This window comes from Somniosus microcephalus, chromosome 7 (assembly GCF_052327205.1).
Source record: "Somniosus microcephalus isolate GS21.2 chromosome 7, FLI_Smic_1.0, whole genome shotgun sequence".
Taxonomy (NCBI): domain Eukaryota; kingdom Metazoa; phylum Chordata; class Chondrichthyes; order Squaliformes; family Somniosidae; genus Somniosus; species Somniosus microcephalus.
In genome coordinates, this window is record NC_140993.1 from 197,356,593 (window position 1) to 197,383,676 (window position 27,084).

At 44.7% G+C, this 27,084-nt stretch overlaps 1 protein-coding gene across 3 annotated transcripts in view; it reads left to right on the forward strand.

Annotated features, from left to right (window-relative positions):
* LOC147115057 (BEN domain-containing protein 5-like) overlaps positions 1 to 25,884 on the forward strand; it is an 88,398-nt gene extending 62,514 nt beyond the window's left edge. For all 3 annotated transcript variants that reach the window (XM_085993298.1, XM_085993299.1, XM_085993297.1), the window contains one exon: positions 17,436 to 25,884. In XM_085993298.1, the coding sequence (XP_085849424.1) occupies positions 17,436 to 17,686 (251 nt within the window). In that variant the 3' untranslated portion in view covers positions 17,687 to 25,884. The remainder of the gene's footprint in view (positions 1 to 17,435) is intronic.
* Positions 25,885 to 27,084: the final 1,200 nt, after the last annotated feature.

Below are 27,084 nucleotides of genomic sequence, written 5' to 3' on the forward strand. Positions count from 1 at the left end.
CTCACTTCAAGTATCATACTTACAAGGTGAGCAAAATTCCCGACCCTCCATAGCCCACCTTCCCTGTAATTACCTATCTAAAATCCCATGACACACACATTTCCCATTCTTCAAAAAATGTAGTGTACATAAGTATACATAGGCAAAAATACAATTATTTACACACATCCAAGCATGGAGGGGGTCCAACACCCCTGCACCACTTGGTACATGTACATCTTTATTAAAAATAACAAAACACAAGAAAACAACAATCTTTATTCAGAAATATAAAATAAAAGATTCAAACAGGTGTATCTCCCTCCACCTTAACATAATGCTCCTCCCAATTCCTTTGGTTTTGGAATTCTAGTATTTGGCCTTTTTCCCTTGCACTGAGTGCACACTAGGTACAATACTATTCCCAGCTGGCAAACTACGAGGATGTGGGAAGCCATTCTAACCCATGAAGGGACCTCTATGTTTTCAAAAATGCCCCACCAGGGTGGAACTACAATATCCAATATTTTGGCCCCTATCTCTACTGTCTTCTGCTCCAACGTGTAGAAATGTTTTTGTGAGATGACTACTGCTTTTAGTAACTTGGTAAGATGTTCTGGTGGGGGGGGGATTTCGGAGCTGAAATGTGCTACATGTTTTTGCAGGTTGGTGAAATTCTCTTTTACAGTGAGGTGAACAGTGGAGGGTTCAGGAATGGGGACAATCCGTTCCTGGGCCACTTGAACTTCTGCCTCGGGTTTAAAGCAGAAACTGCTGTCACTTACCAGCTATGCTGTCCATGCTGGTAGTGGGGCGCACTTGTGGTGACACAATATGTCCCACCTCCTATATATGCTACCTGTGGGAGAACATGGTCTTGTGCCATTACCTCCATGGTACAGTTTATAGGTTTTGCGCCAGCAGCTTTAAACCCGCACTGTGGTTTAGAATAGGCATTCAAGTGCTGGGGACACAGTATTATGTGTGCTCCCCGGCTCCGGCACCCTGAGAGGTCAGTACCTGTCATAGCGTGCTCCCACTTTATGACATAAGGTGGGACCGCTGTGAAACGGATGTGTGCACCCCATTGAATGACTCCAATGTCTCAACCCTGTATACTGGTGCGGTTCGGGCTGTCCCACCCATGACCGGCATCCTCACTACTATCCCCATGATAATGTGGTTAGAGCGCCCACAATCTACTGGGACAGGGTAGGCCTCAGAAGCTAGCCGGAGTTGACACGGGCTTAATGCATTCTCGAATGGGTGGAGGGCTGCGAGGTGCTTGTTGCTGATCCAGGAGAGGACTAAACCCTGTTTTAAATCCTCCAGGTTACTGCGGCCCTCGCCCAGCAACCACGCCCCATACAGTACGCACACCTCGTTCTGTGCAGCTTGATCGGAAGCATTCCTGTCCTCTCTTAGGAGCGCATTTACGGTCTTTGCGTGCTTCTCCAGCTCAGCAATGATCTCTTTTAAATGGACCGTCATAGCCTGGTCCTCATGTAACTCTGAGCCTACTACTGTATTTTCATCCATTAAGATTTTTCGCAATTGTGTTTTCAAACCGTTTATCTGTGTCTGCAATTCTATGTCATCCAGGTTGTTTATAACAGAGGATCCTGTGTAAAAACGCTGTGAAAACATAATTCCAGGTTCTCCTTCTTTGTCTCCCCGCACTACCAAAATACTCAGAGTGTGTGTAGTGTACAGTTCGGTCTTGTCTACATTGGCAAAATCGAACTCGTAGAATTTCCTAAACATTTCTTTTAACAGGGCCTGGTATAGCTGTTCTGTCTCTTTGGGGCACCACTCCGGTAAGTGTACCTCAGTAAGGTTCAGAATCACGGAAGCTACCGCGTAGTGTACCCCCTGGTATAGCACCTTTTCCGTCGGCACTAGTACCAGCCCATTCCCTGGTCCCTTGGTGGTGGCAGGGCACCCCTCTCTGTGTCCTTGCTGCCTGGGTCGTGGGCAGGTGCTTTCGGGCATGTGCCACTAGTTCAGTGGCTTGGGCTGGGGAGCATGGGACTATGCAAGTGTGTAGGTGGGAATCCCATTCCACCCCCTTATCCTGCCATGATGCGGAGAAGAGGATGGATATGCCTGTGGGGCAGGCCCTTTGCGACCCCCACATGCAGACATAAATTCCCTGTTCCGACTGCCACCACTTATCCCAGCACACACTAGTCCCTCCTTGGGTCCCTGTGACTGTCCGGTAGGTGTCGTTCCCCATTCGGTCCCAGTCAGCTGTATGGTCCCCCATGTCTGTACTCAGCTTTCTGAGCCACCACCACCTTCCCTGGGAAATCTGTCCTCTGCAGGTCAGGCACACGCGTTTCCCCTCAGTGACCCCGACCCATCTGGCCACAACATGTATGCTGGGGCAGGGGAGAGAGGCCTCCCCGTAGGTGAAACCGGTCTGGCTGGAGTACCGGATGGAGTCAGATCCCAGCCACCCTGGCCATCTTCCCTCATGGGAATAGATAGAGAGCTCCTCCACGCCTCGTTCGACGCCCCCGGCAGTCACGACCGGCGCGCTCTCTCCTGAGCACCCATAGATGTGGGAGTCCTCCACGTTGCCTCACTTCCCAGTGCTCATTCCTATCGGGGCTAGTAGGAGTACGCCCCCCTTCATCCTGAAATCCTTTCTGTAAAGAGACACAAGAGCATATAGCCAGGTCCCGAGATGATTCTTTGGCTTGGGTAAAGTATAGTCGAGTTTTGAGACCGCGACCCAATACAAACACTCTTAAAACAATATCATTTAAACTACCAATCACCTTATTTAAATTAAACTAAAACACCCAAACTTAACTTAAACTAAAATTACATTATAGAAGCTATGTACATCTGCCGCCCGTCTCCGGGCGGCCAGGCTAATCCCTGTTCGGGCTGCAGCACACTACTCCCTTCGGTGTGGCTGCTCTGTCCTGTACTTTTTGTCCCTCGCAGCCTGCGGCTGCTGGTTGGGGACCTCTGCCCTCAGATTGATCCCTGACTCGAGAGGCTGCCCTTTTAAACTGGGGAGCCGGTGACCACAGTTTCTTTGGCCGTGGCGTTCGTGGGGACCTTCTAGGGACTTCGGCTGGTGGGGGTTTTCTGGCTGGTGGTTTTTTAACACGAGCCACTGCCCCCTCCTGTGCGGTCTGTGAACTTTCCACTGCCGCTGGCTGGGGATTTTCATCCTCAGGCTTTACCTCTCCTAAACCTGTGCTAGGGGCAGGTAACTCTTCGCAGCCTGGTGCTGCACGTTGAGGGTCCTCGCCCTCAGGTCCCACCTCGTCTAAATCTGGGTCGGGGCAGGGTCTTCACCCTCACATCCCACCTCATCTAAATCCCAGAGGAGTGGGGGAGTGTCCCAAACGGTGGGTGGGATGGCCCCTCCCTTAAAACAGGCCACAGCACCTGCCTGTGCAGTCTGTGTTTTCCCCTGCTGCAGGCTGAGGATTTCTATCCTCAGATCTTGCCCCAGCCGGCTGTTCCCTTCTCTCGGGCTTAAACAATTTGCATTGGTTAATGTAACTAGCAGCCTGCCAGTAACCCTGTTTTAAAGTTTCGTCCGCTGCCCCGAGCGGGCCTTCTATGGACTCCCCATTCTTTCTCTTTACCGGGACGGCCTTAAAGACGGGGTCTTGGGCTTGGACCTGCTTTAAGTCCGGGGCCAAAGCTACCCCTTGTGTGCCTCCCTTGTCCCGGTTTGCTGCTACCGGGCCTGCTCTACAGGGATCCCAGAACTCTCCTTCCCCGGCCCCCTGCTTGGCCACCTCGTCGGTCTTTTGGTTACCCTCCCACGTGGTATGGAGGGATCCTAAATCTATGGCCAAAGGTTTGGACCTTTCCCCAGCCTGCTCGTTCCCTGTGAATCCCATTAGGCTAAATGGGGCCTTGTTAGACCTGGGTGAATTGGTCGGGTCTTCCGAATGGACCACCGTGCTGGAAGCTCCAGTATCCACCAAATATCTCCCCTGCACCGTCTCCACCCCCATCTTAACATAGGGCCTGCTCCCCTCAGCGTTTTCAAAGGGACACAGGTCGACAGGCTGCGCTGGTTCTAGTCAGGGCCGTGGGTTGGATGGGGCGGATGGGGTCAGAGCACCAGTAGTGGCTGCTACCTTCCCTGGGCCAGTCAATAGGGACCTCATTGCGTCCAAAAATGACTCGACCGTGGCAGGAGGGATTCCTGTCTCTGTCTTTTGGGCTGGGCTTCTTTCCCTTGTTATCCTTCCAAGGATTTCTACACTCCTTCCTCCAGTGTCTGTCCTTCCCACACCCGTAACAGTTAAGCTTTGTGCTGGAAGGGTTATTCCCTTCCTGATGCCACTCCTTCCTCCCCTGGCCGGGTTTTACCTCATGCACCTTCCCTTTAGGTGGGTGTGCATCGGTTCCCTTGCCATTCCAGTAAGCTACGGTCAATTGTCTGATCACCGTCAGGGGATGCTTTGGGTCAAACCACATTTCTGCCTTGGCCCTGACCTGTGGCAAGCTGTTTGCCACCAGGCAACGGAGCCAGTGGGCCAGCTGATCCTGGTCCAGGTTAGCCCGGTTAGGTGCCCCTGTACAGGCGCTCCTATACACCGGCCACAACATGTCCGCGAAAGCCTGCGGGGTTTCCCCTGCGAGCTGCACTGTTTTCTCCACCCGGGAGAAAGGACTTCCCTGATTCATCCCCATGGCCTCAAGAACTTCCTCCTTGAGTTCCCCATACTCGTACTGTCCCTTCTTACACTGGCCAGAGAGGGACTGGAGGAGCTTACTCTCCAAGGAAAATAGCAGCATTTTGGCCTATTCAGCGTCATCGTACTCGTTGATGCTGGCTGCCTGCTCCACTTCCCTGAAGTGGACCGAGGGGTCCCCATTTTCCGTGAGCTTTGGTATGTGGCTTACCATAGCCCTAAGCTGTTGGGTGCCGTAGGGAACTACGAACTGGTTTTGGAGGGGTCCCTCCTCTCCGTCCTCAGCGGGTGGGCCAAACCTTCGCTGCTGGGCCGGGCACATCGGCCCTGGTCCCAGCCTCTCTCGCGGGGGTTTTTCCACCTCCGCTTCTACCCCTAACTCCATCCCCCCCCCCCCCCCCCCCTTGTTGCCAGACCTCGTTGAAACCTGGCGCTACGGGTGCTGGTCGTGGGTCCTCCTGCTCCTCAACCGGATCGTCCCTTGGCACTACCCGTGGTGTCTGAACCGCTCTCCCCTCGTTCCCTGTAAAGTTGGCCTGGGCTGCCTTCAGGCTTATGAGGCACACCATGCCCTTTGCCTTCCTTAGAGCAAGGCTCAGATTCTCTATCTGTTCCTTGCAGGGGCCGTGATCTGCATCTTCGAACCCCTGTGCGCTTGCTATCTTGTATGCTGTCTTTATGTCTTTTACTTTCTCCTCCTGCTCTCTTACTTGTTTTGCTAGGTGGGCATTCTTTTCCCGCAACCTCAGCTCGTTCCTCTTGGCCTCGGTGACCTGACACTGTAGATATTCCAGCCTGGCCTTATGCTCCCCCATTAACTGTACCCTTTCCTGGTTCAGAGCCTGCAACGCTACCAGTAACTTCTCCCCTGCTAGAGTCCTGTCTTGGACTTCCAGGGCTGACTCCCGTATCTCGGCTGCCTGTGCTTCAACGAGCCTGTCCAAAAGCTGGATCTGTTTCTTGAAGCACATCAGCCAGACTGCCTTTTCTATGGATTTCCTATGATCCTTCCCTTCTGTCCATTTAGCTGCAGCATCTACCGGAAGCCCAACTTTTAACAGATTAGTGACCCACTTCTTAGTGATATTCACCTCACTGAAGACATAATTAGAAATCCTCTCTTGCATTACAGTTTGCTCTTCCGAATCAGTGTCTACTGTATCGCACCCCTGTTGCCGGATTCATGCCGCAGTTGCCATTTCTGTAAGGGGTGGTGTGTGTGTCAGCTTCACCTCTGACTCCTTTGAGCGGTTTGAATCGCTTCCACTCCCTTGGTTCTAGACCTAGACTTATTTGGGGGTTGTAATGAAATTGCAACAGACAACTGAGTTGGTGAAGAGAACTTGGATTTTATTTGAGACAAGAAAATATACACAACACAATAAATCTTATCACTCTAAAAGGGGGAACACTTCGAAATATGCGAGGGAGAATGACAATAGACAAAAATACCTTACCCTCCCAATCCCACTATACTAATTGGGTTGAATTCCAGAGGACCAGGAAATGCTCACCAAACGCAGGAATAGCTTGTAGAGTGGGGAAAAACTTGCAGATTTTCGGTTTCTTCCAGGTTGGTTTCTTGTTGGTCACGGTGGCCCAATATTACCTAGTTGTTGGTAATATTGTTGGTTGTTTCGTGGGGCCCTTGGTTGCTGCGATTCCTTCCGTTCTCCTGTTGTCCCGAGGCTGATGTCTTTCGAATGAGCTGTGCCTTTTTTCTGTGTCTGTCCGAACTGTACTGCTGACTTCAATTCACTGACTGCTGTTTCAATTCTCTGCCTGAACGACTGTCTCTGTACTGATCGAACCCATCGAACGAACTGCCTTCTTGTGGAGACAGGTCTTTAGTTTATACTGAAATGAAACCTGCTAATCTTGTTAGATTTTTGGCTGCCTTGTTAAGGGCCACTTGATTGGTCCCATTTAGTTAACTGGTTTTGGGATAGCTTCCTGAGTAGTTGAAGAAGGTGTGAAGTGGTTTTTGATGTCTCTGTGTTTGTTATGCATAATGTAAATCGGTATCTTCCTGGCTTGGTAGCTAGTTCGAACTGTAAGCGATTATATATGCATAGTCTTGATGGGCTTTAGGTTTTTGCAAGATTAAGTCATTTCCTGAGTTGATTTGTTTTAAAGGGAAGAATGCGTGTTCTGTTTCCTTTAGCTGTCTGGTTTGAAATAACAAATCAGAGCTGTCTCCCACAGGCCCAGGCATGTCAAGTTTGGAGTTTTGAACTTGACATGCTGTTTGCAGGGTCCTGCTTTAACCTTGCAGGTGTTCCCATGAAGTCCAAAAGTCATTCCCTTTAGGGTACCCTTGTTAATAACTTGTCCTTCAGGGTCCCTTATTAATAACTTGGGAGATGTGGGAATTTTGAGAATCCTACACGTCATTAGAGCAACCAAGTTCAACTATAACAAAACAAACTGGCATGGTTAGGGTAAGTTGTGGAACATACCAAAAAAATATTTTAACTGCCCACAAAAGTCAAAAACAGTAGAATGCCGCTAATCCAAAAACTCCTGAACCAGTACCAGGTTTTTAATGTACATTTTAGTATTGGGAACAGTATTTAGCTGTAAATAGTATGCCAACTCTGACTCTGGAATAGAAGTCAGCAAGACTTTAGTCTGCCACATAAAGCATCCAAATAAGAAGGTTTATTTTGTCAGAAGATCCAATATGGCAGGTCTCAATGAGGTGCTTTCAGAACTGTAGCTGTCCAGCTAGGTGGGTCTGCACTTGCCTGGTTCCAATCTTATCTATCTATTCATAGTCAGAGAATCACCTGCATTGGCTTCTCTTCCCACTCCTGCATCGTTACCTCTGGTATCCCCCAAGGATCTATCCTTGCTCCCCTCCTTGGCGACATCATCCGAAAACACAGTGTCAGTTCCACATATACGCTGACGATACCCAGCTCTACCTCACCACCACTTCTCTTGACCCCTCCACAGCCTGTAAATTGTCAGACTGCTTGTCTGTCATCCAGTTCTGGATGAGCAAAAATTTTCTCCAATTAAATATTGGGTAGACCAAAGCCATTGTTTTCAATCCCCACCACAAACTCCGTTCCCTAGCCACTGACTCCGTCCTGCTCCCTAACATCTATCTGAGGCTGAACCACACTGTACGCAACCTTGGTGTCATATTTGACCCTGAAATGAGCTTCCAACCACACATCTGCAGCATAACTAAGACCACCTAGTTCCACTTCCTTGTCTCAGCTCATCTGCTGCTGAAACCCTTATCCATTCCTTTTTTACCTCCAGACTTGACGATTCCAACGCACTCCTGGCTGGCCTCCCACGTTCTACCCTACATAAACTTGAAGTCATCCAAAACTCGGCTGCCTGCGTCCTAACTCACACCAAGGCCTGTGTCCTAACTCACACCAAGCCCTGTTCACCCATCATCCCTGTGCTCGCTGACCTACATTGGCTCCCAGTTAAGCAACGCCTCGATTTCAAAATTCTCATCCTTGTTTTCAAATCCCTCCATGGCCTCGCCCCTCCCTATCTCTCTAACCTCCTTTAGCCCTACAACCCCCCGAGGTATCTGCGCTTGTCTAATTCTGCCCTCTTGTGCATCCCCGATTTTAATCGTTCCACCATTAGTGGCCATGCCTTTTGTTGCAGAGGCCCTAAGCTCTGGAATTCCCTCCCTAAACCTCTCTACCTCGTTCCTCCTTTTAAGACGCTCCTTAAAACCTACCTCTTTGACTAAGCTTTTGGTCACCTGCCCTAATTTCTCCTTGTATGGCTTGGTGTCAAAATCTTTGCCTTGTAATACTCCTGTGAAGCTCCTTGGGATGTTTTGCTACGTTAAAGGTGCTATATAGATAGTAGTAGTAGTGTATATTTAATCTCTGTGCATTTCCTCATCTGTTCAGATCTGTTGGGTTCAAATCCTCAAGTTATACTGTAAGCTGTATAATCATTGGACAGGCCATTTTGAGAATAATGTGTATATTTCTGGTCATTGCAAAGGAAACTATCCATGCGCTGGAGGCAGTGCAAAGAGCAAGGAGACTGGTTTTGCAGAGATCTACTATGAGGAACAACTTGATGAGCTCTCTTCAGACTCAGAGATGTCTCGGACCGTATCATATTGCGCTATGTAAAATACTTAGAGAAAGTAAACCCAGAACAATACTTACAGATGCACCAAGCAGCAGGACAAAAGGGAACAGATTCAGGATTTGAGCATGTAATCTACACTGACACTTGCAGTGCAATAATGAGATGTGCTACATTGACACAAGTGCTGTCTTCAAACAGAGATCACGTCTCATCATTCAGGTGGGCTTAAAAGTTCCCATGGCACTATTTGAAGAAGACCAGTTCTCCCAATATCCTAGCCAAGTTTCCTCCTTCAACTAACACTACCATGTCGGATTAATTGGTCATTCATTTTATTTGCTGTTAGTGGGACCTTTTTCTTTCATTCTTGGGATGTGGGTGTCACTGGAAAGGCCTGCACTTTTGGCCCATTCCTAGTTGCCCTGAGAAGGTGGTGGACCGTCGTCTTGAACTGCTGCAAAGTGTGTGGTGGAGGTGCACTCAAGTTTGGTAGTTCTGGGATTTTGACACAGCGACCATGAAGGAATGGCGATTAGACGTCAGGATGGTGTGAGACTTGGAAGTGTTGGTGTTCCCATATACCTGCTGCCATTGTCCTTCTAGGTGGTGGAGATCGTGGGTTTGGGAGGTGCTACCGAAGAAACCTTGGCGAAATACTACAGTACACACTGCAGCCACAGTACCCCAGTGGTGGTTTGGATGATGGGCATTTAGGCTAGTTGATGAGGTGCCGATCAAGTGGACTGCTTTGTGTCCAGCATGGTGTTAAGCTTTTTGAGTGTTATTGCAGCTATATCCATCCAGGCAAGTGGAGTGCATTCCAGTTACACACCTGATTTGTGACTTGTAGGTGGTGGAGAGGCTTTAGGGAGTCAGGAGGTGAGCCAGTAGGCCTTTGACCTACTCTACTAGACGCATCGTTTGTGGCTGGTCTAGTTGAATTTCCAGTCAGTGTTAACCCTGGGATGTTTATACTGGGAGACTTTGTAATGGTAATGCTATTGAATGTCATGGAGAGGTGGTTCGGCGCTCTCTCATTGTAGATGGTTATTTCCAGGCTCTTGTATGGCACGAATCAGCCTAAGCCTGGATGTTGTCCAGGTCTTGCTGCATGTAGGGTTGGACTGCTTCATTATCTGAGGAATTGCGAATGGAGCTAAATGCTGTGCAATCATCAGCGAACAGCCCCACTTGTGACCATTGATGAAGCAGGTGAAGATAGGATGCTCCCTGAGAAACTCCTACAGTGATGTCCTGGGCCTGAGATGATTGGCCTGCTACAACCACAACCATCTTCCTTTGTGCAAGGTATGACTCTAGCCACTGGAGAGTTTGCCTCTGATCCCCATGCGAATACACAGGATCTGCTCAGACGAGGAGGAACGCGATGGACACCTACAGACGCTGAAAGACGCCCTCGTAAGAACGGGATATGACGCTCGACTCGATCGACAGTTCCGACGGGCCACAGCGAAAAATCACATAGACCTCCTCAGAAGACAAACACGGGACACAACCAACAGAGTACCCTTCGTCGTCCAGTACTTCCCTGGAGCGGAGAAACTACGCCATGTTCTTCGCAGCCTTCTACATGTCATCGATGATGACGAACACCTCGCTAAGGCCATCTCCACTACTCGCCTTCAAACAGCCGCCTAACCTCAAACAGACCATCGTTCGCAGCAAATTACCCAGCTTTCAGGAGAACAGCGACCACGACACCACACAACCCTGCCACAGCAACCTCTGCAAGACATGCCAGATCATCAACACAGATACCATCATCACACGTGAGGACACCACCCACCAGCTACATGGTACATACTCATGTGACTCGGCCAACGTTGTCTACCTCATACGTTGCAGGAAAGGATGCCCCGGAGCATGGTACATCGGCGAGACCATGCAGACACTGCGACAACGGATGAACGGACACCGCGCAACAATTGCCAGGCAGGAGTGTTCCCTCCCAGTCGGGGAACACTTCAGCAGTCAAGGACATTCAGCCTCCGATCTTCGGGTAAGCATTCTCCAAGGCGGCCTTTGAGACACACGACAACGCAAAATCGTCGAGCAGAAACTGAGAGCCAAGTTCTGCACCCATGAGGACGGGCTCAACCGGGATCTTGGGTTCATGTCACGCTACATGTAACCCCACCTGACGTAGGGTCATCCAGACTCGAGTCGTCGTTGGCTTGTTCTCGCTACACAGATGCGGCTGGACCTGCTGTGATTTCCAGCAAAAGAAATGTTTTTTGTCTTTTTTTGTTTTTCATACAGACCCCAGCATCTGCAACATTTGACCCCTTGTGACCCCACCTCATTGTTCTTTGATGTAATGTTTTCCTGACTGACCTGTTTGGACACCATTCACACCTTTGATTGCTGTGATTATCTCTCTGCCGAGGTGTGATAAATGGCAGTTGGAAAGATTACCTGTAAACATCGGACATTATTCTCTGACTATATAAGCTGTGTCTTTATGCATTTCTCCACTTCACCTGACGAAGGAGCAGCGCTCCGAAAGCTTGTGATTTCAAATAAAGCTGTTGGACTATAACCTGGTGTTGTGTGACTTCTTACATTTGTCCACCCCAGTCCAACACCGGCATCTCCACACCATGGACTTCAGTTTGACTAGGGCATCTTGGTGCCACATTCAGTCGAATGCTGCCTTGTTGTCAAAGGCAGTCACTCCTGCCTCGCCTTCCTGGAATTCAGCTCTTGTGTCCATATTTGGAACCTCGGTTATAATGAGGTCTAGAGTCGAGTGGTTTTGGCAGAACCAAATTGTGCATCAGTGAGCAGGTTATCGGTGAGTATGTGCCATTTGATTGCACTTTTGATGGCTCCTTCCAACACTTAGTTGATGATTGGGAGTAGGCTGATAGGGTGGTAATCTGGGTTGGTTTTGTCCTGCTTTTTGTGGACCGGACATCTGGGCAGTTTCCTACATTGTCGCGTAGATGTTGAGCACAAATTGGCGGGCACATTTGTCGTCTTAACCGTGATTACACTTCCAAAAAAAAGTAATTGATTGCCTGTGAAGCATTTTGGGACAGCTTGAGGATGTGAAACGTGCCCAATAAATGCAAGTTTGTGTTTTCATCCATAATGTGATGAGAAAGTACTTTCCTGTAGCTTCCTGATGGTTAAGGAAGGGAGTAGCTGAACCATGCAGACTAGGAGCATCCCAGATTTGATCCTCAGTCTGGACTTGCTCATCTATTCTCAGCTGAGTATGTGATAGGCTGCTTCAGATGGCTTAAGTGCTGCAGGACTGTCGAGGGAAACATTTGCTATTTCCTTCTTGGAAGTACACATTAAAGGACAGGATTTGGCTCGGATGTGACATATCAATAGTAGAATAGCTTGCTGTCTAGGCTAACATAGGAAGAAGGGTGAGATATTGGAGAGTGACTGGTGCCCATGAAACTTTCCCATTTAAAAAAAAAGAGAAAACTGGTGAGAAAAAAGATATTTTTTCTGTTCAATGGTCATTACCCAGTGTAATGCTAAGCCATATGGTGCTAGGCTTTTTATTCATTTATGGGATGTGGGTGTCACTGGCAAGGCCAGCATTTATTGCCCATCCCTAATTGCCCTTGAACCACTGTAGTCCGTGTGGTTAAGGTACTCCCACAGTGCTGTTCGGTAGAGAATTCCAGGATTTTGACCCAGCGATGATGAAGGAACTGCGATATACTTCTAAGTCAGGATGGTGTGTGACTTGGAGGTGGTGGTGTTCTCATGCGCCTGCTGCCCTTGTCCTTCTAGGTGGAAGAGGTTGTGGGTTTGGGAGGTGCTGCCGAAGAAGCCTTGGTGAGTTGCTGCAGTGCATCGTGAAGATGGTACACACTGCAGTCACGGTACGCCGGTGGTGGAGGGAGTGAATGTTTAAGGCGGTGCTAATCAAGCGGGCTGCTTTGTCCTGGATGGTGTCTAACTTTTTGAGTGTTGTTGGAGCTGCACTCATCCAGGCAAGTGGAGAGTTCCATCACACTCCTTACTTGTGCCCTATCGATGGTGGAAAGGCTTTGGGGAGTCAGGAGGCGAGACACTCGCCGCAGAATACCTAGCCTCTCCTGCTCTTGTTGCCACAGTATTTATGTGGCTGGTCCAGTTAAGTTTCTGGTCAATGGTGACCCCCAGGATGTTGATGGTGGGTGATTCGGCGATGGTAATGCTGTTGAATGTCAAGGGGCGTGGTTAGACCCTCGCTTGTTGGAGATAGTCATTGCCTGGCACTTGTGTTGCGCAAATGTTACCTGCCACTTATCAGCTCAAGCCTGAACGTCGTCCAGGTCTTGTTGCATGCGGGCATGGACTGCTTCATTATCTGAGGGGTTGTGAATGGCACTGAACACTGCGCAGTCATCAGCGAACATCCCCATTTCTGACCTTATGTTGGCGGGAAGGTCATTGATGAAGCAGCTGAAGATGGTTGGGCCTAGGATGTTGCCCTGAGGAACTCCTGTAGCGATGTCCTGGGGCTGCGATGATTGACCTACAACCACCACAGCCATTTTCCTTTGTGCTAGGTATGACTCCAGCCAGTGGAGAGTTTTCCCCCTGATTCACATTGACTTCAGTTTTACTAGAGCTCCTTGATGCCAAGCTCGGTCAAATGCTGCCTTGATGTCAAGGGCAGTCATTCTCACCTCGCCTCTGGAATTCAGCTCCTTTGCCCATGTTTGGACCAAGGCTGTAATGAGGCCGGGAGCTGAGTGGTCTTGGCGGAACCCAAACTGGGCATCAGTGCGCAGGTTATTATTGGTGAGTAAGTGCTGCTTGAGAGCACTGCCGATGACACCTTCCATCACTTTGCTGATGATTGAGAGTAGACTGATGGGGCAGTAATTGGCCGGATTGGATTTGTCCTGCTTTTTGTGGGCAGGACATACCTGGGCAGTTTTCCACATTGTCGGATAGATGCCAACGTTGTAGCTGTACTGGGACAGCTTGGCTGGAGGTGCGGCTAGTTCTGGAGCACAAGTCTTCAGCACTATAGCCGGGATGTTGTTGGGGCCCATAGCCTTTGCTATATCCAGTGCGCTCAGCTGTTTCTTGATATTACGTGGAGTGAATCGAATTGGCTGAAGACTGGCTTCTGTGATGGTGGGGCCCTCAGGAGTAGGCCGATATGGATCATCCACTCGGCACTTCTGGTTGAAGATGGTTGCAAACGCTTCAGCCTTGTCTTTTGCACTCACTTGCTGGGCTCCACCATCATTGAGAATGGGGATATTCATGGAACATCCTTCTCCTGTTAGTTGCTTAATGGTTCACCACCATTCACGACTGGATGTGGCCAGACTGCAGAACTTTGATCTTATCTGTTGATTGTGGGATCACTTAGTCCTGTCTGTAGCATGCTGCTGCTGCTTTTTAGCATGCATGTAGTCCTGTGTTGCAGCTTTCCCAGGTTGGCATCTCATTTTTAGGTACGCCTGGTGCTGCCCCTGGCATGCTCTTCTACACTTCTTATTGAACCATGGTTGGTCCCCTGTATTCCCAAATAGCAATGAGTTAGCTGACCTCAAGCAGAGCAATAACAGGAGTGTTATAATTGGCCTCTGCTAGAAAGTGGAAAAATGAACCAGATTTTCTGATCCTTATTGGTGTCCAGTGATCCTTGCTGGAAATTGTATGAGTGGACATCAGATGAAGACAAGATCATGGTTGTCTGTGATGCCACCTACAATTGAATAGCCTCCTTACTCTCATTGGGCTCACATAGGAAGATTGGCTAGTTGGGCAAGGTGCTTGAAGGGCTTTTGCAACTTAAATGCATATTTTAGCATTAGTCTGAGCATTCAGGAAGAGGGACAAAGTTCTATTGTCCCTCCTTCTTCTTTGTTCCATGGAGTGAAGACTCCTTTTGATCATCCCTAATACTCAAAGATGACAACCCTTGTTGTAAGGAAAATCAGTCTTTGATAATTATTAGAATCAATGCTAGAGAGTCATGCTGCCCTGTATATTTCAGTCTCAAACAACTCATTTGGGGCCAACAGACAGCTGTTACTCTGTTTCCATTTCTTCAGGAGCTCAGTATGCTGGTAGGCTGACACCACCAGGTATTGCTGCTCACCAGCTCATGTGATTAGCTGCAAGATTTTCTCAGCTGTAACATTGAGATAATATCGCTTAAGATTGTGCTTGAGCATGTATTCATATATCTTGCTACCCACCCTGGTTCTGCTTGGCCTGTTCCAGTTTGCTGTGTAGCATCTTTTTTGGCACTGTTGTCTTCCATGCAGATTACATGGCCTCGATTCCAATGGTTTTGCTACACTTGAGGATCTCGCAGTTAGTTACTTTTTCCTGCCACTTGATTTGCATGATCGACTTTGAGTGTTAGAAGTGGAATTTGTTAAGCTGCCAAATATTTTGCCATTCACATGTCCAGAGCTCTCCTATATGGAAGGATGGTGATGACAACAGTGTACATTTTTCTACAATGCGAGTTTGACTTCATGCTGATTCAAGACATGCTTTTTCAGTCTTTCAATCGCAGAAATGGATTTCCTGATGGAGGTTTGTCATATACTCGTGTATCATTTAACTACTCATGGTCCACATAAGTGTTGACAACATTTAGTTCAGTATTACCAATGATGATAGTTTGGTAGTGTATCAACCAGCCCTAAGAAAATAAGACTTTTTTTTTCAGGCTTATGATAAGGTAATACTTGGTTGCTGCTGTGGCAAACCAATCAGTGTTGAGTGTCTGCGCAAGTCTGTGCTCGAAGTAAACACAGGCTCATGTATGAGCTCCCGTGATCTTTGTGGAGGCTTGTTTACTCGGGTTGAAGCGCTTCCGGGTACATGGAAGGCCATGTCTAAGCCTCTTATCATGTCATCAAGCACCACAGTGAGAGGCTTGGTGCAAGCACAAATCCTGTTTAATTCCAGCAATCATCATCAACCATGCTACCAAGTGCTCTATATGGAGCTGACTCACCAAATGGATAAATCTCTCTTGGCCAGCAGCTACTACAAGTCCAGTTAGCTGACTGTCAAAAGTCTTGGTCACAATATGCCTTTGGGAGGATTGAGTCAACATTTTGAAACAGCTGATTGAGTAGCACTCTTATGAATTTTTTCCAACTATTAAAATAAATGAAATTCCTCTAAGTGCCACAGTCCTTTTAGTCTCTCATGCTTATAAATGCTAACTATTATTGCATTCTTTAAATCTTGTGGGATGGTGGCATCTCCAGATGGTTTGGAAACATTTGTGTAGTTGGTAAGTGACAGCCCCAGTGCCGCACATGTCAATATCTGCAAGGTTTTGCATCTGGTTCTGGAGCTTTACAGTTGTATTTGCCTGATGGCTTCATTAACTGTGGCAGTTATAAGGATCTCCATATTATGTTTTGGCCGCTGTGTGACTGTGGGATTTGTACATATTGATGGATTGTCTATTCAATAGTTTATCAAAGCGCTTGCACCGTCTTTATGCAATCCTAGTTTTGCAGTGACGAGAGGAGCACCATCTGCAATCTTCAGAGTTCCAGTATTGGTATATTTGGGGCTGTCTACTTCCTTTAGTGCATCATAGAAGCTCTTTGTGTCATTTTGGTTGACATTTGATTTTATTGGATTTTATCAGCTTTTTTTTGTCTTTTATTTGTTGCAACTTAGCTTGGACCAGATAACTAACATTTTTGTAGTTTGCTTTCATTGCAGTAGAGTTATCTAGTGACCACCCCACCTCTGCTTGAAGTAGAGTCACTTATGAGAGATACCATTGGAATCCTTCCCTAGTAGGGAGTCAACATCTTGAAGAAAGGAAGAATAGAGAAAATTGAGGGAATTTGTTTTTAACTAACTCCTTTCCAGAAAAATACTGCCATTATCTGGGACCATGTCGGTGACTGAGGCATGAAAATAAGACTAAAATCTATAAGATGTTAATACAAATACTAGTTTTATGTGAACTCTGCATTATGTTTTTTGTCTTAAACCTCTCTTCATATACATGTTACAAGTGTTTTGTGAATTTGAGTTCTTTAGTCGCTTTCACTTTTCAGTCATTTATTTACTATTTCTGTTTTGTCTGCTTATCTTTTTAAAGTGGTTCTATTGATCTTGCCTCTTTTGTTATTAATAATCTTTCCAACATAAAGAAGAAAGAATTTGCATTTATATAGCACCTTTCACAACCTCAGAATGTCCCAAGCACTTAAGAATAGTGACTATACTTCAAAAAAAAGTAATTCATATGTAGGCGAATGCAGCCGCCAGTTTGCGCACAAGTTCCCACAAACGACAAATAAGATAAATAATCAATGAATCTGTTTTGATGGTGTTGGTCAATGGATAAATGTTGGACAGCACACTGGGAGAATTTCCTTGCACCTCAAATTGATGCATGGGATCTTTTACATCCACCCGAACAGGCAGATGGGGCCTCGATTTAACATCTGATCTGAAAAGTAGCACCTCCAATAACGCAGTACTCCTTCAGAAATGCACTGAACTGTCGGCCTAGATTAGTCCTGGAGTAGGCCTTGAATTCATGACCTTCTGAGTCAGTGACAAGAGTGCGATCACTGAGCCAAGTTGATGAAGTATATTTCAGTTTTCAAAAACAAATCAATTCCTACAATTTACAGCTCTAGGTTAATATTTTAGATTATCCTATTTATTTTATTAGTGAAACTAAATAAAATTCTGTTTCCTCTACAGAACAATTGCTGAACAGAATACGACAAGATGCCAAAGATGACAATGAGATCCACAAGCGACTAAATAAAGTCAATCGATATATTGGGGAAAAAATAATGGACATTAATAAGCAGTGGCGAAAAGCCAAAGCAGAAATATCAAAGTTTAGGAACTGTCAGTGTGAGATAGGGTTAAAATGTGACACTCATGCACATTGTGAAAGATCTGAAGTACCTATCAAGGAAGAGATTGAAACCTTTATCTATGAATAATCTAGTGAGAACTAATATGTCTTGCATGATCAGAAAGTTCTGTTCATGGAAATTCTGGTTATTAATGGTGTATAACTGTTACTTGATTTGACTACAGTGAAATCTGCTTGTACTCTTATCATTTGTTTACCATAGAATGGTACCACAGAAAACTTTCCTATTAATTTCTGTATAACTGTCCAGTTTTATATTGCATAATGTTAAATCAGTGGAAATGTACAGATAATTCAGCACATTGTAGAATTTTACAGAAGGAAGCCATTTGGCCCATTGCGCCTGTGCCGCCTCTCAGAACTATCTACTTATTTCCCATTCCTTGCCCTTCTCCCATATCCTTTTTTAAAAAATTCAAATCATTATCCACTTCTCCGTTAAAGGTAACAACCCTCTGAGTTTAAAAATAAATAATTCTCTTAGCTTTTCCTTTTGTTGTTTTTGGTAATGATCTTAAATTTATGCCCTCTAGTTACCGAGTCATCGATCAATGGATATAGTTTTTCTCTCTTTACCTTTTCAAAACCCTTTATAATTTTGAATACTGTATCAGATCTCCTCTTGACTTTGTGGTATTATGAAACACTGCCATTATCTGTGGTCTGTCCTCATAACTAAATCTTTTCATCTCTGATATGATCTTGGTGAATCTCTCCTGTGCTCTGCCTATGGCCTTGCTGTCCTTCCCAAGTAAGTCGAACAAAACCGGATGTAAAATTCAAACTGTGGCTTAATCAATGCTATGTATAGCTTTAGCATTACCTCTTTGCTTTTGTATTCAATGTCCCAATTTATAAAAAAAGGCACTATATAAATGCAAGTCTTTTTCTTTCCATCATCAGTGAACAGCCCTACTTCTAACCTTGTAATAGAGGGAAGATCATCGATGAAGCATCTGAAGATAGTTGGGCCTAGGGCGCTGACCAGAGGAACTCTTGCTGCGATGTCCTGGGGCTGAGGTGATTGGCCTCAAATAATTACAACCATCTTCCATTGTGCTAAGTATGACTCCAGCCACTGGAGAGTCATCTTTCTCCCCCCACCCTGCCAGATCGTCATTGACTTGAGTTTTACTGAGGCTCCTTGGTGCTATATTAGGTCAAATGCTGCCTTGATGTCAAGGGCAGCCATTCTTACCTCAGAGGTGAACTTGTCCTCTCACTTTTATGGGTATGCTTATTGGAGTCTCTAAGTCTCCCTGCTTCTCTACTCTTTTTAAAGTTTTACCATTTTATTATATTTCCCATCCCTATTCTTCCTCTCGATGCCTTGCATTTCTCATTTATTAAATTTCGACTCTCATCATACCATTGGAATTAACTGAGAAGTTCGCACTTAAAAAAAAAAAATGTAAACTGTATTGCCATCTACTGTGCATGCACAACTTTCCAATTCTCCTCTGCTGCCCTCTTCATAAAAGGGACAATATCATGCCTTCCACTCCTTCAGCTGCTATAGATTTTTTTTTAAAGCTCAGCGATAATTATTCTGGAAGCTATGGAAGCTCGAGCCCCTCAAAGAAAATATTAATCTTTTCCTTCAGTTATGTTGTCCATTCATGTATAAAGCCTCCTAAAATACTCTATCTTAGCATTCCCAGTTATGCTTTTGAACCATCATTCCTACATCTTGCCTTCCTACTTGAACTAGGTTGGCTTGTGTTACATCGACAAATGCTGCATTCACTGCTGTTATATGTGCCGTGTTCTCTTGTTGCAGTGTTTATGTATTGGCAGCAACTGCCACAAATTTAAGCTGTTAGCACTGAGCACAGTTGTGATGATTTCTCCACATTTGTTAATCATGGATTCACATTTTGAAAATGGTCAAATCCACTTCTCTGCACAAAGCTAGACCCCTGTTCGCAAAACCATCGATAGCTGCCTATTTTGAATATGCAAAAAAAAATCTGACCATTGAAGGACACTTTGTAGGATTATTGAAGTGCCATTCTCCCATAACAGCTTCTATGGAGAACAACTTAAAAAATTAATATAAAGACCTATTGTGTGGTACTTGGTGAATAATAGATGCCCTTAAATGGATACTGTCTGATAATTCAGTTGAGGAGTTTGGATGTATAATAAACTGAGTAAAGTAATAGTACTTTATACCAGTCATTTCAATCCTGACAGATTTACTGTTTTTAATTCAAATGGAACAATAGTTATGGGCTAAGTGAACACAGAACTGCCACTTTTTTGAACAGTGAATTACAGGATAATTTACTAGCTCCTATTTTATAAAAGTAGGACATAGTGTGAAAAATTGGAATGCAGTTATTCATTTGTCATCGGTCTATTGACCAGAAAAAATCTTGGCTGTGCTTGCCCCTTTATGCAATTCTATCTGAAAATGTTTCTTAATCAACATTTTTGAAATATCTAAAGGAAGGAATGCTAATAATGGTGGAAGGAAATCAATAATGTGAAGATTAAGAGGTATTTTGTGCAAAACTACATCATAATGCAAAGACTGACTATAAATTTAAAAAGCCACAAGCTGAACTAAAGTTAAGGAATAAATACATTATCAGAGTAATTGGGGGCAAAATTCAGTAGGTTAGTGCCCACAGTTGGCGCCTGTCGGGGGCATTCAGGCAGTAGATCCCCGCCGCATGGCAAATTCGCCGGCCACATAGCGCCGGCGATAAGTTAGCGCCTCGGTCCCTTTTGCCATGCAGATCGTGACGTCAGCGAGTGTGCAACACTCGCTGGCTGCCCGATCTGAAAACTTCAGTAGCGCTGCCTGCCTTACCACCTTGCACCGACAGCGCTAGGGAGCAGAGGCGTGAACCAGGCGGCTGGTAGGGCGCTACTTAAAGCTGTACAAGGAGCTTCCGTTTGAAAGGTCAGTTATGAGTGGCAGAGTGTGCAGGATGTATCTGCAGCCAAATAAAGGCTGCTTAGTCCCCGGCGTGTTGGGAGTCGTCAAAGCACTTTGCATTTCATCTCACAGCATATGGCCGTTCTGCACTCTGCGAATCATTGGGGGCTGGCGTGCAGACTCCAGTGACCCTCCTTTAATAGCTGGAAGGCACCTGCGCTAATGTTCACTTCTGATTACACAACACCTCATATTAGTTATCGCTTGGAGCCTTATGCCATTAGTGCCTGATTTAGCGCACCCCCTGCATTCTTTGAGTACTGAAACTGAATTTAGCAGGCAGCGAGATTGATTAGCACCTGGCGCTAAATTTCCAACTTCTCAAAAGTTCGAGCCCCTTTCTGGATGCTACTGAATTTCTCCCCATTGACTTGTGGAATAGACTACCATCTTAGGAGATGCATGCTTGTCCAGTTAAAGTCTTCAAAGGAATTGAATCAATTTCTGATTCAGTAAAAGGTTAGAAGGATGGATGTTTGGGCAGAATTTTTTATAAATTGTACGAGGGGTACCTGATTGATGGAGCCTTTCAATGTTGATACATTATTTTCCTTCCCTTTTAAATCCCATTTAAAAGTAAACAAATGGCAGTAATTCTTCCATTATTTCCCCCTTTGTCATTACACCTGGATTACATCTGTTCTAGCCTATGAGAATCTTAAAATAGAATTACTTTTTTGGCTTGAACATTTCAATATAATAAAGTAACTTATTCGTCTCTCTGTCCCCTTCCCCCGCACCCCCCCCCCCCTTCCGCCAGTTTAAATAGAATTTCATGTTCTGCCTCAACTGCAGCAAGCCAGAAGGATTGGAAACCCTTCTGCATTACTGACTCGCATGCAATGCTACTGCTTCCTTATACTTATCCAGCATTTGGTGGTGCAGTGGCTTACAAATTTATCTTTCACCTCTGGGACCTTGGTCCTCTAGCCAAAACTACTGGGATTAAACTACTGGTTTCGCTGGGTCAAAATCCTGGAACTCCCTACCTAATAGCACTGTGGGAGTACCTTCACCACACGGACTGCAGCAGTTCAAGAAGGCGGCTCACCACCACTTTCTTGAGGGCAATTAGGGATGGGCAATAAATGCTGGCCTTGCCAGCGACGCCCATGTCCCATGAACGAATACAAAAAGTCACAGTCCAGTTCCTAGTAGCCCACAGGAAAAACTGTCCCCAATTTGGCACTAATTAGCAATCTTATTCAGAAAGAATGAGAACGTGGCTGGTATAGGAAATGGGGAAAAATGTCCCACTGATGCATTCATGGATACACGTCAAAGATTGCAACTGAGGCACAATGTTGACGCAGAGTAACGCAAGTTTAACTCTGCACCTAACCGAACTATGCAGGATCTGACAGTTCTTAATACTCATACTGTACCCAAAATGGACCATGTTCTATTCAACAGCACTAATGATACGCACAAAATTCACAAAGAAACCTTAAGATCTTCTCAAGCCCTCCGAAGAGGCTATTCCATTCATTATTGTAAAGTTGGGATTTTTAAAGTCATTAAAAGACTGGTTAGTCGACTGGTATTCAAAATATGGGCACTTGCAGGGCACATTCCTCATCCTTTGTGACCCTCTGTAGATCTGCTGCTCTGTGTATCTCAGGGTCTCCATTCACAGCTGTCCAGCACAAACCAATACAATGGTTCTTAGCAAAAAGATAGGTTGTAAACCAGCCATTCCCTTGCTTGTGAAAATGGGGCAAATTCTGAAGAGACAGCTTTTTTGGGTGCTATTTGTAAATCTGCCTCTTAGGCTATAGTTCAAATAAAGCAGATTGTTAAAGTATCAGACAGAACACCGCCCCCCCCCCCCCCCACCCCCCCAAAAAAAAACATTTGGTGTGCTGGAGCAAGATCAGATCTGGATGTTGAAAGGTAGCCTTCCTGTAGTTCTGTTGCCCCAGTGTTCTTGCATTTAGGACTTATTTTAATGCTCTTCATCCAGTCAAGGAGTTTCTCAGCTGTGTAGCATATAGATTCTATGTTCACCAGGTATATGCCACATTTTGGAAATGCCCTTTATAGGGGAAGTGGACAAAAATGAATCCTCATGATCTGTGTGACCTCTTCAAGGATTTTTCTTCAAGTAGAAAGCCAATATTAATAAAAGTACCCTACATTCAGGATAGTTACATTTTGCCTGTTATTGTAACAGTCGTTCATCCAAAGGACTAGTTCCAGTACTTAGACCAGTTTTAGACCAGGCAACAAAATTACAATGAGGGCATATTGCAGCAAGTGAAGGCAGTGGATCTTTGGAATCCATATACCAAGTTATTTATATAATCTTTACAATAAAACCTGCTGGCACAATAGTATGAAATGTACAATGGCAAATACAAACAAATTCACTTACCACAGTGGGACAAGAGGATGCATAATTACAACCCGCGATCGTCACAACTGTTACATCCTTGCCAGTTTAGGATGCTTGGTGGACTAACTGATGGGGAGCGAGGCACTTAGCCACCATAACTGAAAATTGGTGTATCACCGGGTTGGAGTTGTGAGCTGTCTGGCAAGCCTTGGAATTTTGCTGGTCCCAGATCACAGATAAGTAAGTCTTCATTTGAACAGACACCACCATTATGGTTACCATCTAAGTACATGAGCAAACCAGGAGATACAAAGTTCCTTCTAACCTCATGCCAATACCCCCATTGACTGAAAACTGGTGCTTACAGTGCAGGAAAGGGAAGATCACAAAGTTCTATCGAACAACTCTCTTGGAAGGATTCTTGAGTTTGAAAGAATTATTTGAAATTGTTTTATCTAATAGACTTTCCAATGGTATGTGGAGTACACCTTCCTTGAAGGATATTGATTACACATTTTATTCTACTTGCATAATGTGTGTCCTCTGGTAGAGACCATTTAATTTGTTGGAGTTGGACAGTGGAGCATCTCGCAACTGAGCTCAAGCCTCTCATTATTCTATGTGCACTTTCCAGCAGGGGCCACTGTATAGAGATTAGGGAGAGAATTGTGTTTTTTTGTCATCTACTGCTCCTAACACAAATGCTGAGGCCAATTGTAATGCCCCACCACCATGAAGATCAAGAATTAAGCTTGTGGGGGTAGAATTTCTGCAGGGGATCCCCAATCTTCCATTGTAACTTCGGTGAAAACCCTGAAGAGCTGGTGGATATAGCCATTTACAACATTTTTCCAGAATTTCCACAGAAGTGAAGGTGTGAGGTTGGGTACGCTCCCATAGAAATTACTGGTGTTGATCTTTCTCAACATGACTCAATGCCACACTACATGATACATAGTTTACCAAATTTATCCTATCCATTTCCTTTGTGCTTTTAAAAAAGTTGAATAACTGCTCCCCTGATGGCATATTGGATGGTATTGTACAGAGTCAATACAAACCAGGAAAGTCCATATTCAATCCCTGGTCACTGCAGAGTCAACTGAGTAGTGATGGAGATTCCATTCTTGATTAGTGTACTGTAATCTTTGCTAGAAAGTGCAAACATGTGCATGTTGAGTGAGAATGTAATTAGGTATGACTGTGATGCTCCCACAGTTGATTAGCTTGCTGACAGTCACTGCCTAGGCTCAGGCATGAATTGCATAAGCTACAGTAGGGCTATTGAAACCATCAGCCCTTTTCTTCCTGCATTCTACCCCCACCCCATTTCAAGTTTCCAAGAAGCATCTTTTTACTGCTGGTATTCTCCATTCCTTTCCTGAAATTATGGACACCTTGTTTTCAAGTGTAAATTTTATGGGCCCACGACATTCTCCAATACCTCAGCAGTATTCAAGTATGAGCCTGTAGATTATTTGACCATAGCCAAATTGATCCTGTCTTCATCTGACATCCATAGCCATAGAGCAGGTCATTGGATAACAAAGGGTGGAAATCCTGGTCAATTTTCCCTTTGCTAACTGATGTGTGCTGAACTGCTGCTGAGATCAGCTAACTCAATCTAGGCCAAGGCTTGAATCTGGGACCTTCCGATGTATGACCAAGCTACTCGTTGACTAAACTTGTGTAACAGTCTACAAAGCTTAATGTTGTAGAACTGAGAAATATTTTAATTGCCCACTTAAATGCTTTCCACTGCCTCTGTACCTTTTTGCAAGTATGATCAAGTACGATTACCAAAACTGGACACTAATCATCTCAATAATGTTTTGCACAGATGTAAATTCACGTTCTATTTGCCTTGGTAATTACTACCCAATAACAATATTGAAGCAAATATACATTGTACCCCTTAAAGTATGCAGCACCTTTGTACTAAATAATTGCCAAAAGTTTGCAGGAGCTGCTTTATAACAAGTAACTGAAGAATTGATTGTTGTTGCTATGCTTCAGGGGCTTGGTGTCTTTCTGTTGTGATGAGTAATTATTTCCATTTTGGAGTAGTGATATATATATATATATTTAAGTATTTTAGTAAATGTTTGCAATTTGAATTTACCAGTAATGATCAGTCTTATATTAAGAATGGAAGTGGAATTTTTATCACGAGGTGATAAATTAATTCATTTATGCAAGAATGAATGGTGGATGTAGCTAAACTCAAAACTCCGCCTCCAATGCTGAAAATCTATTAAACAATACTTTGATTCATGTTTTCTTTTTAAAAAATGTATTAAGTGGGATAGTCTGTAAAACTGCATCTTTATCAGATTACCTATCACAGTTAAGATATGCAACTAATTATATCATGATAGATTTTCCTTTTGCTGTTGAATTGCTTTTGTAAAATTAAAAACAGGTCATTATGTACAGGAATAATTTGGTTAGCTGATCATATGAAAACCTGATTTAATATTTAATGCATACTTTATCACATTTCTACAACACTCCAATACTTCAATTTGCTTATTGTTTTCCCTATTCTCTTAATTTCTTTATTTTTTGTTCAATTTTTAGTTTTGTTAGATGACATAAATGATACAGCAACTTCAGGCAAGGGGCAGATACCCGGTTAAACTCAAAAATCCAAAAGTTGCTGTCCAAGTTGCGCCGCTCTGCCGTTAGATTTGCGAAAGCGGCATCTCGCTGTCTGGCTCACCATTGACATGCATTGAATGGTATGAAGTTGCTTTATTTGTGCGGTAGATACAAACTAAACTCGCCACAGAAAGTTAAGTTGTCCATGCCAGTCTAAGTACCCTTTTAACAACGTGATAAGTGGTAATTATTGCCAAACAACCTCTCTGGCACTGAAAATTAACTATTACAAGTGTGGAGTCTCATTCCTTCAGGTTTTAATTATTGTTGGAGATTTTAAAAATGTAAAATTAATTAAAAATAAAACATTTCCTGTCTTTTTTCCTCTCTCTCTGAGTCCAATCTTTCTGTCCCTCTCTTTATTTCTCTTTCTGTCCCTGATTTTACATTGAATTCACCCACTCTAATTTACACTTCCTCCTCAGTCCTTGCACTGTTAATTTCACAATCCTTCAATCTGATTGGTTAAGGAGATACACAGTTGCTTGCCCTGTTCACTCAGGTCCCAGATGCCCTGTTTCTCTTGCTGTGATGCTATCAACTCGCACTTTCAGCAACTTATCACGCAAAAAACCTACTGTGCAAGGGTAAGTCTAACGAACAACAGATGCCGTTAGATAACGTGCTACAGCAAATTATGGCATCTTCCAAGATCATTGGATGGTCATACAGCATGCAACATGTTTTTTTTTAAGTGAAGGTGAAGAGCCAAGGCTGAAAACTATGAAAGGGCACAGAAGGTAAATCAGGAAGTAGTAATTAGTGATGCCACACTTGAGTGTTAAAAATTTGAATATTTTAGGATGAAGGGTATTGCACAGATTTTAGATGCTGGGAAAACATGAATTAGACTAGGAAATTAGGAAACAATGAGTCTTAAATTCAACACAGTGATGATGTAAGGAGAGCATGTAGGATAGCATATTTGAAGATTAGTAGGAATGAAACCGGAAAGTTTAGAGGAGTGTAGGAAGTGTAAGCTGTAAATTCTGAATGAGGCAATTATGATAGAGGAAATATTTATTCACAATTGCAGTATATAAACTACATTATTTTATAGATTATAAACCTGTGTCAGTTTTCTGATGACCAAGTAGCAACTGTCCTCTTTGAGGGAACTAAGCAGGATCCTGGGGTTGAAGTGGTTTTGAGGTGATAAACTTAATGATGGGAGATTTGAAAAAAGTCAATCCTCTGGCAGAATCAGTAATTTGGTATCTTTTTTATTCGTTCATTTGATGTGGGCGTCGCTGGCAAGGCCAGCATTTATTGTCCATTCCTAATTGCCCTTGAGAAGGTGGTGGTGAGCCGCCTTCTTGAACCACTGCAGTCTGTGTGTTGAAGGTACTCCCATAGTGCTGTTAGGGAGGGAGTTCCAGGATTTTGACCCAGCGACGATGAAGGAACAGTGATGTATTTCCAAGTCAGGATGGTGTGTGACTTGGAGGGGAAATTGGAGGTGGTGGTGTTCCCATGCGCCTGCTGCCCTTGTTCTTCTAGATGGTAGAGGTCGTGGATTTGG